This window comes from Fringilla coelebs (genome assembly GCF_963513975.1).
Source record: "Fringilla coelebs genome assembly, chromosome: 5".
In the NCBI taxonomy this organism is placed as follows: domain Eukaryota; kingdom Metazoa; phylum Chordata; class Aves; order Passeriformes; family Fringillidae; genus Fringilla; species Fringilla coelebs.
In genome coordinates, this window is record NC_140033.1 from 8,940,732 (window position 1) to 8,959,686 (window position 18,955).

At 37.0% G+C, this 18,955-nt stretch overlaps 1 protein-coding gene across 1 annotated transcript in view; it reads left to right on the top strand.

Moving 5' to 3' along the window:
- SEMA3A (semaphorin 3A) overlaps positions 1 to 18,955 on the top strand; it is a gene marked incomplete at its 3' end in the record, with an annotated part of 161,107 nt that overhangs the window by 38,102 nt on the left and 104,050 nt on the right. The window contains exons 2-3 of the mRNA XM_084206288.1: positions 9,974 to 10,131; positions 12,769 to 12,831. Of these exons, the coding sequence (XP_084062414.1) occupies positions 9,974 to 10,131; positions 12,769 to 12,831 (221 nt within the window). The remainder of the gene's footprint in view (positions 1 to 9,973; positions 10,132 to 12,768; positions 12,832 to 18,955) is intronic.

Here is an 18,955-nt window from a genome sequence, read left to right on the forward strand (position 1 = left end):
TGCTTAACTGCAGTCATTGCTTTCTGCCCCTTGCTGAAACTCATCCAAAACCTCACTTACAGATTAGAAGAAACAAGAGCTATCAGAAGAGAGAAGGATGTAAATCCAAGCATTAATTTTACTCATCCATTCTATTAATGTTAAAAGACAATTCCTTAAAGTGCTGGATATGTAATCAAAGTCAAGGGTAGATCCATTCTGGAAAAACAAAATTTTAACAGAAGGAGTGTTGATAGCTATGTCTGAAATCAAGAATATGAGGTCACTGATATGTACCCATATATAAAAACCTGGACACAGTCCATCTAAGCCAGCTGCTATATAAATTATAATGATTATAATGATTTACCTACTAGCAGGACTAACCCAAAGGCCTTTTTGCATCTTAATAATCAGAGGGCTTTGAAGAGTCGTTACACAGATAGAGACAAGAGTTTCACACTCGATTTTCAAGCATAAAAAGACCTTTTGTGAAGCAGGTCAGATGCTTTTTCCATGACAAATCTGCTGAAAATACAAGTGTTACTTATTCTATTTTGTAGTTTTGCATATGCAACTAAATTTCCAGGGAACCTTCCTAACCCTATTGTGCATATTAAATACTTCACCTTAGTAAATAATTTGTGCAGATTTACATTGTCAGTTTGGTAATAAAAATAAAACACATCAGAGAAGGCAGAGAAGGACTTTATAGAAACATAAAATGGTTTATGTTGAAAAAGACCTTGTAGATCGTCTAGTTCCAAGAGTATGGGACACCTTGCCATGAGCAGAAGCACCTTGCACTAGACCAGATTGCTGAAACCAACGTGGTCTTGACCAGTTTCAGGGATGGGTCATCCATATCTTCTCTGAGCATCCTGTGTCTTACCACCTTCATAGTAAAGAATTTCTTGCTCCTATCGAATCTAAACCTGCCTGCCATCAGTTTAGAGCTCATTTAATTTCAGATCAAATCTATCTCTGCTGGATTTCCTCCACCCCAGTTTGTGAAGCTGTAGAGACACTCTCCCTTGCAGCCTCTTAAACCAGTGAAAGCATTGACACTCTCACTGATGGCTCACACCCTGCAGGTCACCTTCATTCTTCCACTGTCTCAATTTTGATATCTAAATCCTTTACAGACCTACCCCATTAGTCTTTCCAAGAGTCAACAGTAGCTTGCTTGTCAAACAGCAAAGTCACACTTGAAAATAAAACCACCAATCTTTTTTAAAATTTCCTCTGATATCCCTATGGAACTTAACAGCTCATATTTACTATTTCTTCTAAATGAGCTAACTTATTTTTGAAGTACATTGATTTGGTACCTGAAAGCAGGATTTCTTTGAGAGTTAAAAATACTTTAATACTCTTGTTCTGGGAAAGAAATACACTTGCATGAGGAAGGGTTTTATCATAACTGCAACTCAGGTACACATATGGACATTGCTGTTACTTTTGACTCCTAATATCCATGGTGTGTAAATCACAAAGACACTGACTGGGTTCTTGACTTTGAGGTTTAGTTGTTAGGAGGTTCCCTTTTCAGAAGGGAATTTTCTAAAACTGTTTAAGTAGTTTTTTTATGTAATAGTCCCCAAATGTCATGACTGGTTCTGGCATTATCCAGACAGTTTTATGTCTGAGTATTTACTCAGAAATAATGATTCTTTGGAAGATGGGCTGACTTTAATAAGAATAATAATAATAAATAAACCTAAAACTTCTCAAATTGTTCAAAAGTTATCCTGTAGACATTTTGTCCTTGCATTGTGTATCTCTGACTTTCATTGTCATGATTATGACAAAATAAAATCATGTCTTTTGAGCTAACTTAAAATAGCTTGCCTGAGAAGACACCCTAATAATTCAACATGTATCTTCATCAAGTAGCAATTAGATGAAGAGTAAAATCAATTCATCTTTGCTGGCTACTTAGCCAGTGTTGTTGGACACTGTGAGTACATAAGTGAGTTTCAGGGTACTCAGGTGCACTTACACTGCAGCATGGTCACTGTCTGCAGCAAGTAGCTGTACCTGTAGAGAGCAGCAGCTCTTTTCCAGCCTTGCTTTTGCTCTGGCAGCAAAATATCATGAATTCTTCTTTATTTGGGAACAATCAGCAAGTAAGAATTGTGCTCCATGCTACACTTGGACCCAGCATGTGGCTGGAGCATGCAGAGGGTGGGTGGTGACCGTCTTCCCACCTCATTCCTGCTTGGAACAACTGTCTCTCTGTTAGTCCCTGCAAAGGTGTTTGTGCCTCTGTGCTATGATATTTAATGAGACAAGGCCAGTGCTCTTTATAGATAAGGTAATCACTCCTTGAAGTTGCAGCTACCCACAGTTTTACTTAATTGATAACCAGTACCGGTTCAGCTCGCTGGAGACTAACTTCATAGAAGTATCATAGAGAGAGTTGAAAATTGATTAACTTCTAACTAGATCTGATAACTGAGCTATTTAATGAATGGGATTTAGCTGGCTGTTTACCTGTGCTAGCTCAGATGGTGTAATTTCAGGTCATGCAGTGCCACATTGGGCTAACCAAACTCAGAGGGCTGAGTAAACATGCCTTCAGCGTTTTTAGTATTTGAGTTAAAATGTTTATAAACTTTGCATTAGATCATTATTTTGCTGTTTTATTTTTGCCACATTTTAAAGAACCTTGATAGTTGTAGATCTCCTTGAGATCTGAGTACTCATTTGTATGATGCATCACTTTCATTATTTCTTCTAAGCAGTTCTTATACCAGCACAAATGGGAGGTAGCAAACATGTTACCTACTCAAATCTCAAGACAGATAAATTTTCCCTTAGAAAGACAATGTCTTAGTAAAACCAGATTATGGTCTCTTTTTGCCATCATATATTCCTGCCTGATACATCTCACACAGATAAAAAAATGCTATAGGTAGTATAAGTAATGTAAGTCTGTGATTATGTGACAATGTTGGGCTTAAATACTTGTGAAGTTCATGGTTAAATATGTGCCATAACCTTTCTCACAAAAACAAGTTCATAATATGGGATGTTATAATAATTTTACAAATGTATGAGATCAAGCTTTACAAGTCTTTGTTTAGCTCAAAGGTTAATATTTCTCCTGTTTTATAAGAAAATAGCCGAGCCAAAGGGATAATCTGGATTCACTTTCAGAGACCAAAAGGACAAATAATGCAAATAATAAAGGGAAAACAGGTTGGTTTTAAAATTCTAAATGTTTAATGTCTTTGAAATTTCATGCGACCCCTTCAATTACTCAAACCAAAAACACTTTAAGGGCTGTCATGTAGCTAAATAGTGCTGACATTAATGAGCTAAAATCTTCTCTCAGTTTTACAGTATAAAAAACATATGCATCAGTATTTTGAAGTCAAAGGATTCCATGCTTGTCCTGGTGCAACTGAAACAAAACATGGGTGTAACATTCCTTCTTCCAGGTATCTGGTTTTAATCAAACTATACTCCTGGCCCCCAAGTTTTCTTTGCTGCAGTGAAAGGTAGACAGGAGTGTTTCATTTAAAATTCTTGGTTTGCATCACGATTGCACAAAAAACTGTATATCTTGTCCTAGCTACCTCTAATTGATAAGTTGTAATAATTCCTGGAATTGTGTTTCTAAACTACATGTTCTCTCAGAAGCAAAAGTTTTGCTCAAAACCAAATATGGTACTGTTTTTTTCTCCTTTTAGTAGAGTTCAGTGGAACCAGGTGATTGGCAACTGTTATGATAAGGTAGATGAAGAGGATGAAAGCTAGGACTGATTGAACAGCTGTGAGGGGCTCTGTTCCAATTGTATTTTGATTACTGATAAGATAACCCTCCCTTTTCTCCCAGTGATTTATCTCATTCAAATTACAATAACACTGAATTGCCATCAACAACAAACCCTGTGTAGTTTCAAGTTTCTGTGACTCTAGAGTAGCAAAAACCCAAAGGTGCTGATTATAAGTTTTCATGTTACATTTCTAAAAATGGATAAATCACTTACTGCACTATGTGATCTCATACACTTCATAAGCCTGGTTTTTGTTTCATTTGAGATAAAACTGATCACTTTCTGCTATTTCCAAGCAGCATAATTCTAAAATTATCTGAAAGCATAAGTTGTTGGTTTTTTTTTTTTTTGGAGGGAAGGGTGTTGATATTCTTCTGCTCCTAATATGAAATCAAAGACTTACTGGTAAAAATAGTTTGGAAATATTGCAACAGTTGAATATAAGTGAAAGACATATAATCTGACCAGTTAAACTAAAAGATGTCACAAACCAAAAGTTTCTGCAATTATTTTTTCCCCCTCAGGTGGAATGCTAAAAAGAAAAAAAAAGAATAAATTATTTTTCCTTGTTTTGTTTTATAGAAGTTTGAATTGTACCCCAAACTGTCAGCAAGTTATTTCTAATTAGGGTGGGTGACTGAACCATTCTCCTCACTAAGGGCTAGATCCTAAGGTCCCAGTGATGTCTGAGGTGTCAATGAAAGAAAATAATTGTGGTATAAAGTAGTTAAATCTTGGGTGGGGGGAAAGGAGCTGTTATCCTCCAGCCTATTGGCCATTTTACTAAGCATTACACCTGGCATGGGGTCAAACTCATCTGATTTAAGACTAATGTTTTCCATTATATATGGAAATACTCCACTGAAGTGTCTCACTGTATGACAGCCATTCTCTCATCCAGGTGGGGACTGGGCTCCCAACAAGTACAGTGCCTTTTCCATGCTTATATTGCTGCTTTGGCCACATAGCTCTGCTGGCTCATGCCTTGCAGGAAGCTCTCTTGATTTCCTGCCAGTCCCTTCCTTTTCCATAACTGCTTGACTGGGGCAGAAGTCACCATCTGTACTCACAGCAATGAAATGGGGAAGCTGCAGGAGAGGTTGGAGGTTAAAATACCCACTCCTTTCCTTGTATGTATCTAAGAATTCAGCAAATAATTACTCAAAGAGTAATGACTAATTTACACCTGGGATTATTTAGAAAGATACACATGCTGATATACAGAACAGGCACAATATGCATCTGTGTAAGCAAGAAATGCATGTGCAAACATGTGGCCACCTGGTCCTCTGTAGCCAAAGTAGAAGCCTGGCGAGAGAAGAAGGAAATGTTCTAGCATGACGTTGTGGGAGGCACTGCTCACAGTTCAGCAAAATCCCTGTTTGATGGCATAATGGCATTGACTCATCTTTTACCTACTGCTGGGAGATCTCCAGCGAGATCTTATCGCTGCTGGCAGAGGAATGCAGGTCGAGAGTTTTGTGCAAGCAGCAGCCCACTCACTGGCTTCGGGAGCGTGTTGTGACGAGCAGCGCTCCCTGCGCGATCCAGTCGCTCTGCAGAGTCACCAGGAATAGGGCAGGACCAGATTTGAATCCTGCTGAGGAAACTAGGAAGCCTTCCCTCTGGTTTTTAGAGAAATTGATGTGCCCTTTTGACCCTTACCAACGAAAAACAGTCTTGGCTGGTGTGTGTCATTGTGAAGTCTATTACGGGGATGCAGGCCAAAGCTCACAAATTTTCTAAGTTGTTATACAGACAAACTCCCTCTTACTAAAAAGATTAAAGATAGTTTGCTTGCTAGTAGATAAGTGAAAAATAAGATAGTTTTCTTTTGTTATGTTCTCTCCTGACAAACTCCACTGAGGGAACACAGACATAAAACAAGGTTTACAGTGGAATACCAACCATGGATAAACCAAACTTCAAGATCTGCATGATTCTGTATTCATCTTAGCTATAGCTGTGGTTTTCTGGCTTCTTTAATGAAGAAGTGTGATAAAAATAAACCAAATCTACATTCCTTGTGCATGCATATCTCCATGGATTTCACAGCAGGAATTTGGCCCTCTGTGTGTATATACACTATTAAGTTACAATTCCATTAGCAAATTAAATAACCAAGTATTAAAAAGAAGGCAAGATTTAGGGACTGGTTTTCTTCTGTAAATTTGCCAACTCTCTCTGGCAAAGTGAATGTTCTGACACAAGTCAGACTGGATCAACAGACACATCAGTTAATAGAAAAAAAGACCATGCAGAGTCTACAGAAAGGCACTTTGAAAGAGGTCACATACTTCAAGCTTGGACACTGGCTGAGAAGGGAGACTAAGATGGAGCAAGTAAGTTAGGAATGGGAATTAAAGCTAGTAGAAGTGGTTATTAGGGGCATCTAGCCCACAAACCCTGAGAAATTCAATCTCCATCTAGTTTCAGTGATCATCACATTCATTATAATATGATTATTTTTTTAAGATATGGTGCATTTGAAACTGTTAGTTTGGGTCACTTGCAACGCTTAATAAATGTGGGAAGGAAGCACCAATAACAAAAGCAATAACATCTCTTTTACCTTCTAAATGCCATCACCCACTTCAAATCTACCTCATACAGCATTTCACAGACAATGCTAGTTGCAGTATGCAGTGGTTAGCTGCATGGGGCTCATTCATTCCTGTTCAAAGTACAGGTGTGACTGCAGCTGAGGATGTGTCAAAAGGAAATGAGAAAATTATCTCAGGGCAATTACTGGAGAAATTCTTTGGGAAATTACTGAAGAAACGGTGGAGTAATGTTACATCTGTGCAATAAAAATAACTGCACAGATCATAGAGGAAGTCAAAAAGGAAGAAAAGACAGTCATTACCTGGCTGCATAGAACGGCTAGGGCAACATTGAATAATAAGAGAAAAAAAGGGAAAATATTTAGGCTATGCTAGTAGCCAGTATTAATTTCATTGATTCATTGAATGCATTCATCATTTCCTCTTGTCATTACAATGCAATCTTTGTTGTAAATCTTGGTTTATGTTATCACTGATCATCCACTAACCTTGCCAGCATGAGTGATGGACTCAGGAGAATTGATGGTTGCTGGTGCCCTTCTGGGATTGAGCCCTGTCTTTGCTCTTTCTCTCAGCAATAGACACTCATTGGATACTGAAGACACTGGATAGTAAACACTTTAAAATTAATGAATTTGAGGAGATGGAATACTTAATTTGTATTGATTGTGCAGATGCCATTGCTTTGCTCTTCAACACCCTTTTCCAGGGTGGCCTGTAAAGCCACATTCATCACTGAATGAATATATATCAGTTAGAATCAACAGCAGAGGAACTGCAAAAATAATTTACTATTTCTCCTCCTACTTTTGATGTAGCTCAAACCTACCTAAATAAGTAGTGATTGAGAATCATCAACACACAAATTACATTTTTCTCCTCAGCCTGTATTTTCAACCTGATCCCTGACAGGGAGAAACCTGATGTCATGTGATTTAAAATACACTGCTTGGAGTATGTCTAGGCGTAATCTTTTAAGCAACAGACCCTGGAAATCCAGTTGTCATCTGCAAAAGTCAGTAATGCTACAATATGACACATACTGAATTAAAACCTAGAAGAAATGTCCCATTCTTAGAGAAGGAAATGGAATTTAGCTTTTCATTTGACTTTAAATTGCATGTTCATAAAACAACCGACAGTGTTTGGGTTGCATGCTCTGAAAGTCACAGAAAATGAAAATTAAAAAACCCCTAATATATATTTCCCTGCACGGCCACACCTGGTCCTTTTAAGTTTTACTGTGGAGACTTATGAACAGTGAAGATGATGATGTAATTTACTCTTGGCCATAATAAACCTTAGACTCCAATGCTATGATCTCACATTTTTCATGAATATTAGAAAGAAAAAAAAAAAAAACATCAATCACCATCTGTAGATGTGAGTATTTAGAACTCTACATTAACAAAATCATATCAGGCTTCTTTTAAGCCAAGTAGCTGTGTGCCTAAGTGATTTCATTTTTATCACCTTTGTTACACCTTTGTGTAACATCGACTTCAGCAGACACTTGTCTTTACGCAGTCACAAAGGGCAGAATCATGCGTATTTGAGTTCAAACCAACAAAGATGAAAAAATTACAAAGGTTTTTGACAGCTGTATTCTAAGAAAAATGATCAGATACAGATGACAGCAGAGCATTTCTAGCCAAGAGAGAGTTTTAAGACAAGTTAAGCAATCAATCATCTACATCACTCACTATTCAGCGAGTCGACATTCAACATCTGAATCAGTCATTACAGAGTAAAGAGAATTAGTAAAGTCTCTTACAAAATGCAAATAAGTGAACTGGAGGACAATAGAGTCAAATTCTAGAACTTGGCAGGAAGCCATAAGAATTATTTTGACAAGACTGCTTGAGGTAATTTGATTGTTACATATAAAGAAAAATAATTTTTAAAAAGGGAACTTCAGTCTTGAGCAGTACAATTTGTGGTATAAATGTATAGTTATATTTAGTGACAAAAAGTGTAGAATAAGGAACAAAATATGGTTTCTGCTCTGATGCTTTGCTACACTGCTGCATGAATTAACTATTTTTGGTAGTAGTGAGAGCTTTTCCAAATAAATACAAAGAATATTAAAGCTAAAAGCTATCTTAAAGGGTATGCAACTAACAGTGTTTGTCTTCCTTGAATATGTTGCCTACTAATGTTTTTGTGGAGTTTTAACCTGCTTCAAAATCCACCTGGTATAAGTGAACATGAAAAATAGGTTTAACATCTGCAGAGCTACAAAGCTGCAGGTGTGAAATTCTGTAAAATCATAAGTATCACTATTACCTAGGTCCAGAAAATTCCCACCTAACATCTTCCTTGTTCATGCAAAAGAATGAGTTAAAAAGAAGGAAAATGAGTTGAAAATAAGGCAGAAACTTTTAACAGCAGTTTCTCCTTGATTTCTATCAGTATGTGGGATTACTCACTTCTCAGTTGGAATAATTGTGGAAAATGGGAGTGATCTTACTGAAACCTGAAAAGCCATAGAAGGTATGTGCACTATTAGGTGAATCCTGGACAGGCAGGCATTTGGCACGTGGCCTGAGTGGAGTTACATACATCCTTGGCTTGAACATGTGCAGAATTGATGCAGACATGACATACCTGAAACTCAAGCCATGCCCTCTGGCCATCAGCCCTTGGGATGCTGATGTATTCACTCCCTTTCTCATCTGTCTCCACGGCTCCATCAATGGAGCTGCTCCTGCTCCTAAAGCTGGATGTTTGCCTTCTTCATCCACAAGCTCAGGACTAGAAGCATGTAGGATTTGTCATCACCAGGAAACTTTCTTATTGATGACTTACTAGTGGAGACATGCCTTAAAATGATAGAGATGGTTTGGTTTTGGTCCCAATATGAATATAGATAGGCATAAAGAATGTGAGGTCTCATTAATATTTATACTATTATGGTCGATAACTTATGGTAAAAGTATTTTTCAGGAAAATGCATATGACTTTGATGATATTTGAATAGTAAGATGATTCTGTGGATCCTTGTACTTAAAAAAATCCTGTCTATGGCAAGTGCAAATCTCTGTGAGGAATTCCAGAACTAGAAAATTACTCTTGAGTTTAAAGAGCAGCAAGGTTACTTTCTCTGGTTAAATTCCTGTTCCAAGCAAAGGAACAACATGCTGCCTGTGTGAGAAAGCTCAGAAGGTAAATAATTTAAGAATAGGTGCTACATGTTGTTTTATCTCAGCACCTAGTCATTCTTATTGCTTTCCTTGTAACTTACAGATCTTTATAAAATGTTTTTTTTCTGCTGGAAATAGATCTTGTGCTTAGATGTGGTTATCAGCCCATTATCCCCAAGTTTATCCTTGCAAATCTCATTGATTGAACAAAATGGAACTTTGTCGAACAGTTGATGAGCTACATGGATAGAATTTTACCACCTAAAAGCTCATGCAGGTTTTTAATTGATTTCACTGTTATTTCAACCTCTTTGTAGAGCTGACTCTCACAAGCAGTTTGGGTGCTTGAAATAAAAACATTCAGGGGCGCAGGTAAATAATGCTTTCACTTGTTTCTACACCATGAGCACAAATTCCTAAAATTATATCTGTACAAGTCAAAATAAAAGTCTCTATTTCCTTTGACCATATTGACAACAAAAGTATTACCTTTATCTTACAGAAATGTTGGAATCCAACAATGTAATCAATTTCAATGGACTAGCTAATAGCTCCAGTTACCACACTTTCCTCTTGGACGAAGAACGCGGCCGGCTGTACGTTGGAGCAAAGGATCACATATTTTCTTTCAACCTGGTTAACATCAAGGAATATCAAAAGGTACATTCATTCATGTTCTGTACAATGTAAATATATGCTTTGAATGTTAAAGACTTGTTATTGCTCAGACTATGTTGTGCACTGTTGGAATTATGTAGGAAATGTTTGGATGTCAGGAGTACTGTTACGACAAAAATATTTGCTGACTTCATGAAAAGAAATTTATAATGAGCCTGTGACCTTTGACTATATAATATACAATATTTTTTTTTTTAAGACTACAAAAAATAAGTCAATAATAAGGGAATAATCCAGCTATGTCCCAAACAAGACATACTTTCATGGCAACTGCTAAAAATGCCAAGAATCTTTTATGACAGCTTAAACAGAAAGGCCTTACTGCTCTGTATTTGTCTGCAGATAAAAGAAGCTATTTGGGAATCCAAGTGTTGATTTTTCTTTCTTAACTCAGCACTTGTAGGCACTCTGCTCTGCTACTTTTGAACCAAAACAGTTCCAGTATTAATAAAGGAGGAACAAGTCCATAAAATATTGATATTCTTGATGGAGATTGTAATTTTCCAGTGAAATTTGGTGACTAATTAAAAGCTGACAAGCAATTTACTGTCATTCTTCTGTTGGAGTCCAAATAAATAATTAAGTTTTCCTTTTTTTAAGTAAGACAAAATGTCAAGAAGGTAAACAATGGGATTGAGGTTTGATTTGTTATATTAAGTATTTTGATGGCACATTTTAAAATCCAGAGAGTACCCTTTTATGAGAGATATATTGCTTCAATACCCAGGGATTATTTTTTTTTCTTAGTGTTCCTGACCTTTTGGCCATTTGACTATTAGCTTCCTAAGATGATAGCAATAAATACCTTGTGTTTTCTGTTCAGAGGGAAGACAGGCTATTCATTTGTATTCTCTAAGGATAAGAGGATGAAAGGAAAACTGAGTATTTTCTTTTCTATTCTCTTTAGAGCAGCTATAAAGGAAACTAGCTATTTATTTGAATTCTCTGAGGGATCAATGGCTTAATGTGGAAAACATCTGGAATAATTAAAGGAAAGAAGGTGTTTCCATTGAAGAAAACAGCTCTGTAGAATGGGAGCGATTGTATTTTACATACCTACATATTCAGATACTTTTAGAACACTATTTGACTTTATATACAAATAGTAATAGATTAAATAAAGAACTGCTGTCAGTAACATGGAAATGTATGTTAGCAACAGACTTAGAGAATTTAGACTAGATTTAAGAATAGGCAAAAGGCTTTAAGAGTTTGGGGATCTATTTTTTATAGATAGGAGAGTCATGCAAGACACTTCAATCAAAATTACAATGCAGCCAGTGCTACACTTGAGCTCAAACTTCACCGGTTGTTGCTTCTGCCATCTAAGAAAACTCCTCAGGTTTCTGTCTGAATGCTTATGGCAACATCAAATCTCAAAGAGCCAAATTTTTCAATGTACTAGAACCAGTTTGACTTAGCTGTCTTTTAAACCAAATTGGAGGAAAAGATTTTACTGTGAAACTAAGGAGAAAGAACAGCTGTCTTGAAATACACTGGTTTGAAAAATACTCAGATTTTTTTGCCCAAAACTTGAACTAAACTTGAACTGGTCCTTTTGGGATATCTGAGAAGTTTGGTTAATGTTTTTCAACCTAGTAAATTTAAATTTTCACATCTCTGCACATTTTAAGCTGAGAATAGCAACAGGAAGTAGTGGGAATCCTCTGAGGGAGAATGTGCTCATAAAATTTTCAGCCCTATTTTATAGACTTAGGATGTTCGATTGCTGTTTGGATTTCATTAAGAAAATTTTGAATTTAAAAAATGTTGCAAACTGTATTTTCAAATATCATCTGCAACATCTCCTTTGACCCCTTCACTCATCCATTCAATTTTTTTTTTTTTTTAATATTTGGTCTTTTGCTTTCTATTAACAAACTATATTGAACACCAAGACTGTAATCCAGACTTAAGGCCATTCATATTGCATTATCTGAGGCTCCCAAATGAATAGCCTGGCATTTTATGGGAAGATCATGTTTTATTCTATATGTAATTCCTAAAAGCTTTTCAAAGAAACATGAATAATTGACTGTGAGGGTCTCTGGATTTTCTCTGTATGAGGTGAGATCCATTTTCTGCTAAGCAAACACTACAGAAAACGTAGATTTAGGATTAGTTGCTTTAGGGTGGCTCTATAGAAACAGCATAAACATTTCTATTTTGATGGTGCAATACTTGTCAAATACCATGACTCCTTTTTTATTATTTAATTAACAGAACCAGCAAAAGAGTGAACTATTAGATAGACTCTAGTAGAAGAGCAAACACCTTATTTCTGATGCTGGGACTCTAATGTGGGATTGTTTTCCATTTTGTGAGATTTAAAAGAACACTCAGTCAATGAAGAGTCAACCCTCTTATCATTAGGACTGGAGATTCACAGCTGAAATTCACAATGCAGACTTCAAGATTATTTTTACTATGACACCTCTTATTCCTGTTTTTTTTCCCAATATTTCATTCCTTTGTTGTCAAATTTTAAGAAAGAAAAGGAAATAAGAAGAATGGGGGGGAAGATAAATTGGGTAAAGGGACTCTGTAAGCATTTGGCCTGCAATTTGTGAATGCTGAAGCATGAAATAACACAATGAGATTTTTGTTTTGTGTCTTTAGATTGTTTGGCCTGTATCACATTCCCGAAGGGATGAGTGCAAGTGGGCTGGAAAAGATATTGTGGTAAGTACAAATCTTATAAGCATTTTTTTTCCTTTTATAAAACATTGTAAATATTTTATTATGTCCTACTGTGTTAATTCTTAAAGTATTTTTCCTGCTCCATAAGGTCACACGTCTGATCATAACTTCACTCTTGAGTTTTCTCAGTCTTCTTATATAGAAAGGTTATTATATCACTAAGGGTTTCAATTTATAAATGGAAATCATGCAGCTGAAATAAAATTTATGTACCAAAATGAAAAAAAAGCAGTGAGAAAGAAGAAATATCAGAATGAGAAATATTAGCCCTTGTATACACATCTCCTGATGAGAAGGTACATAATGTTTTGACCCATTTTTACCCTGCCCCAGGTCCCAGTCCTCGGGGAGTTCCAAGAAGTGCTTTCTCTTTGTAGCATCTCTCTGGACCCAGTGAGTTCCCAGAGCCCTGCCCTGCATGGAGTTCATAGCAATATTGAGGTCAAGGTGGTGTAAACATTCTGCATCAGTTTTGGTGCCTCTGGAAAGACACTGCTACACCAGGCATCATTTTCTGAACATTTCCCCTCATTCCTGTGTACATCATATTCCCTGTATTTATGAGGTAAGAGAGACAGAGCCAGTAGTCCCCAAATTGCAATCATTCCACCCTGACAGTAGCTGTCTTCTTTATATGAACAGTGTGGGACACAGGGCTGAAGAAAAGGGGGGAAAAACAGATAAAAAATACATGCATGCAATGAGCCAAACAAATACTTGCATAGCAAAGCCAAGTGGGAAATCATCGTGGTTGCCAAGGTAGAAGTGAGAGTGGAACTTGGCCCCGTGTGTATATGCTATTGGCCTGATTTTCAGAGATGATTCTGTAAAATATTCATAATGCCAACCATATGCCTCTGGAGAGCTCCATTTGAATAATTTCCTAGGTCATAATAAAAATAGTCTCATCAGTCTTTACCTAGGCCATAGAGGACAGTTGTCTTCAGAAAATGCCATCTGGGAACAGAAGAGGTAGTTTGGGTAAAAAGTGAGAAATATGGGCTAAGCTAAATATGTGATGGGACAGCTGAAATACCAGGTACCCAAGCTATCTCATTACATAGAAATAATGCATTTAAAGTAATCCATGCTCATGTCCACAAATAATTTTCAGGAGTACTTTGCAAGGTGAAGCCTAGAATATCTAATATTCAAGGTTAAAAAAAGGGGCTAGTGTTAAATATATGAGCAAATTCACTAACCTTCCTGCTTCGTCTCATGTGAAGTATTATGATATTACATTAAGTAGATTTTTTTCATGACTGGAGTAAAAACCTAGAAAACTAAAAAGAGATTCAGTATCTAGCATGAAAGTATATTCTTAGGGTTTTTTTAAAATTATTTTTAGAAATTCACCGTAGTAAGAAAGAGTATGTTTTATACATTTGACTAAGCTGATTCTAATTCAGCTTAGTTGTTTTAAATTGTAGAGACACACATTCTGGAGTAAGCTGAGAGGTCCCCATCTGACTGTGGTGAGCTTGAGAGGACTGCTTATGCTGTAACTTTAATTCACCTTGGTTCTTTTGCTTCCTGTGATACAAGGACAGCAACACCTGCTGATCATGAGTAGGTGAAGCCCACAGCACTGTGCAGTGCAGTGTGTGACCCTGGCAGCAGATCCTGTAAGGTTAGATCCTGTAAGGTTGTTGGGGGTGGTTTTGCTTTTTTTGGGGGGCTGTTGTTTTTGGTTTTTTGTAATTTTAGGGTTCTCTACAGGAGTAGGTGAGAAATAAAATAAACATATAGGAGGCTATAAAGAGGAAATACATATCTTGATGTGATCAGAACATTGTCTTTAAATATTTACAGTTACCATGCCAAAAAGCAGTGCATTACGAGCAACATATTCAATGTAACTTCTTAACTCTAAATACAGATAATTAAAAAATCTTACTTTTCGTCTCTTTTTTATTTCTTAAAGCCATTGTTAGTACCTTGGGAGTGTGAAATATAAAGGCCATAAAAATAACTCAACAACCTCTCATTAGATGGAACAGGAGAAAAAGAGGACAAGTGACTTACAAACCAGGCTCGACATAATACTGCTTTCACCATGTACCACTTCTAAAATATCATATACTCCTCACTTCTGATGGTTCAAAACTTTCTACATGACAGCCTGTACTTCTGCATTGAGGTCTTTTTTACAAAAACCCCTCCTTTTAATTATTGATCTCCAGGGTAAGTCAGTGCTGAAAATGCACCCCCCGCTAATGGGCCAGGTGCGCTGCAGCAGCTGCAGCACAAGCACAGCCCCGGCCCTGCCCCACTGCTAACCTCAGCCATGACCTCTGAGATTTCCTCTCATAATTAGGAGAGGTAATTCAGCGTTGTTTTCACTCCTTCAGAGGGATTCCTTATCCTGATGCTGTCAGTCATGCCTGTCTCAGCACAGCAGGTTTGTGGCTCGGGATGGTCCACATGGGATTTTGAGGAGAGCAGCCAATGGAGCCTATTCCTGCTCTCCTGCTGCCCCTTTGTTACTTAAGCAGTCATTTTAATTTCTGTTTTTAAAGGATTTAGAATATGTTAATTATTTTAGCTTTGCTCACTGTTTAGGTGGATAAAACTTTTAAAGTGTGCTTTGGATTTTTTTCCATATGAGTAAGCTGAGAGGAGTTGCTGAACACTCCCCCCACCCCCAGCTATGCAGTACTTATTAAAGCAGGACTTATCTGAAAAAGGTTAACTGCTAAAATATACATTTTTCCCAATAAAATCGTAATTACTGACCAGTGTAATTACTTAGTATTACAATATATTTCCATTTCCTCAGTATAGAGTATCACAAGCACCAAAGTAACATTGTTCATGAAAAATTAAAAGCTATAAATAATAAATAGGATATTTGCTTACGTAATTCAACTAAATGAGTAATTCTGTGAGGATTTCTTGTTATTCTGGACTTCAGTGTCTTATTTGATCTATTCTGGTTTCTGTTAGTCCTGTGAATATTTCTCATGGTTCCTGGCCAGACCTTGGTAATGATCAAAGAAGACAAAGTCTCTACAGAATAATTCTCAGCTTTTATACTAAACTTACAGAACAGTCATGCTGCTAGTCACATTCCTTGCTGGTGAGCTTCAATATTTCATTTAAAAATACAACAGTCACCTACAAATACAGATGGCAACCTCTGCATTAAATGTGGGATAAATGACAGGTAACTATCAGAAAAAGAAAAGAAAAGCGGCTACAATTCTATTTGACGTTTCTGGGATATCATAAACCAGCAAAGCAGAGCTTGGTGGTTTACAAAAGTTATCAGAAACAATAGTTAGTTTTGCAGATAGGCTTAGAGCAAGGATAAGTTCCTGGCTGGAAACCTCATTTAGTCCTTAAACTGTTAATTTGTCATTGCTTTGAAAGTTTTGGCTGCTTTGGCTGTTTAGTCAATAAATCTCTGCATTAGATTTGCACTGTAGCAGTAGTTCACAAATTACACAATTAATCAGAGAAATTCCTATTAAAGGTTACAATAGGTTTCTATTACCTGAAAGCTTAAAAAATGTGTTTCTGAAGGGCACCTTAGGATGTTACTTTCAAGTGCAATTTGACTATCCAATTTATATAGCCACTTTTAAAGATTCCAGGTCAAATTAAATTGTTGAAACCGTCCCTTCTGGCCTTGACACGTATAAATGTATAAAATACATGTAGGTGCTTTAACAAAGTCACATAGGACAAGCTGCACAATGACAGACACACACTTTGCACACTGTAGGATATCAGCTTCTCCCTGGATGCTTCTGGTGAGAAATACACATTGATGGGCAAACAGACACAAAGAGTCCCAACTACTTTTACTTGGTACCAGCAAGTTTCTACATCTGCTCTGTCACATGAGCATGGAGTTACTCCATCCAGGTCCAGAGAGAGTTACACTTCTGTGTACACAGCTGAAGTGTACCAGCACATTTGCATGTGGGTAAGCACTGACTGCATTATAATAATAAAAGGAGATAGGCATCTACCTGGGCTATTTAATTGGAATTAAATTTTACCTAGTTATTATCTCTCACCTGATTCCAACTGTGCTTAACTTTTTATACTTAATGGTTCTCTTGACAGCAATTTGGAATCACTTTAGATCAGAATCCTACTTCCAGTGACAAAGTAGTAAGGCTCTTTACACATATTTTATGACATAGCCATATTCTGTGAATGCTTCTTTGCATTAAAGTGTAGCTAGCACTTGATTATTCAATGTATTGTCCATACAAATAGAATCACATGACTGTAATTTAATGTACCATGTCATTTGTTACAGTAATATTTAAAGCCAAAATGTTTGTATCCCCTCCCTAAAATATAGGAAGGTAGAAGATTGATCTTTAGGCTTATGGATCCATCAGTGTGCAATGATTTAATTTGGAAAGAAAGAAAAAATAAAAGAACCCAGAAAGTAAAAAGTGACTCAACAAGTGTCCCTCAGCCATATCTGGTGATATTTATGAAACAACATAGTTGGCTATAATTGAACATGAGTCCCTTTAACTCATTTTATTACTGTTGTTGCCTTAGGGAAAATAGAACAACATAGAGGCAGAAAGTAAAAGTAATTCTTTTCATCTGTTATTGTAAACAAAGATCTGAAGAGGGAATCTGAAAATTAAATATACAGTGTTGGCTGGATCTAGAAAGCATGTTTCTAAATTCATCTGACAGGCACAATTTTTCCAGTCAAATTACCTCTGGCCCTTTGGGTGTGCCAAGAAGAAGTTCATTCCCTTCTGTCAGGGTTCTTCCTTTGGAGGACATCTACAGCCAAATTTTCAGCTTTTCTTCCACCAGCCTTCATTGCCATCCCTTTTTCATTTCTGGTTTTCTGTCTCCAGCACAGCAGTAAAATTTTTTACCAAAGCTTAAAGACTCAGGATGCCCATCCAGCCTGGGGAAAAGAGAAGGGTGAATGTCTCCTGGGAAGAGGGGTAAAATGAGTAAAAATCCTAAACAACAGGTCTCAAATGAGTTTGGGGACAGAATTTATTCTCAGTACGACCTGCTACAAGAAGGAAAGTGTTTTTTGTGACATGTGTAAGATAAATAGTGCCAGATCATATTCCTTCTTACTCTCAGCTGTTCCAGTTAGAATGCTGGGTTTTTCAGCTTGAGGGCTCCTCACCCCTTCTTCTTGTGGGCACAAGGTTCTCTAATGTGGACACAATTTCCTACCAAATCATTCCTTGCCATCTGGGAGATGAGGGAGTGAGGCATTTGTAAGCAGTGTGCAGCTGTAATACTGCTGCTTTGGAAAACTGCTGTGCATAGACCACAGACAAAAGAGAAAGATGGGGGAAAAAAACAACCTCATAAACCTACAACCACTTCACTCAGAGGTGAACTGGGCTTGGTAAAAAAGGAGTTAAGGACATTGGAATCTTTCAAAGTCCTGTGGAGCTCTCAAACAGACCTGGTCCCCCCAGGAACTCCTGGTTGTGCCAGCTCCAGTTCTTGGATGGACCCCCACAACACACCAGCATAAAGCTTCATTTATGGGGCATTTCAGATGTTGATCCTACAGCTTGTGTTCATTAGGCATTTGCATATATTTCTTTCTATGAACTGACCAAGGAAAATCAGTTACTGTAAGATAATAACTTGTGTCCTTGTACAAAGGAAGAATTAGTTTGGCAGTTGTTCATATTTTCATATTTTACCCATTTATGTATCATGGGAAGTCATTTAAGTCTTTCAGTATGGGGAAAAAATTGATATAGATCAAGAAGAAAGCTAATTTTCCAATTTTGGGATCATTTTTCTGTTATAGGTGTGACTATAGAAATTTGCTTCTGAAGGAAATTTAATATTCAGCAGATTTAATGCAGTCTTGCAGAAATGTTTTCTTTGTTGCTTTTGAAATACGGAGTTAGAAGAGGGAATGTAAAGGAGAAATGATGGAAAAAAATCTTCCCAAAGTTATGGGGCTTAATTTTCTATCAGTATGTGTTCCTCATGAGCCCTCATTTGGCCTTGGCAAAGTCTGAGAATTATTTATGGCTGAGTTTCCAGCTATTGCTATTTCAAAATATTGTTGGGTAATTCCATGTTATGATTTACTGCAACTCAAGATGGACAGAGTAAATTTACTCTTCATACGTTT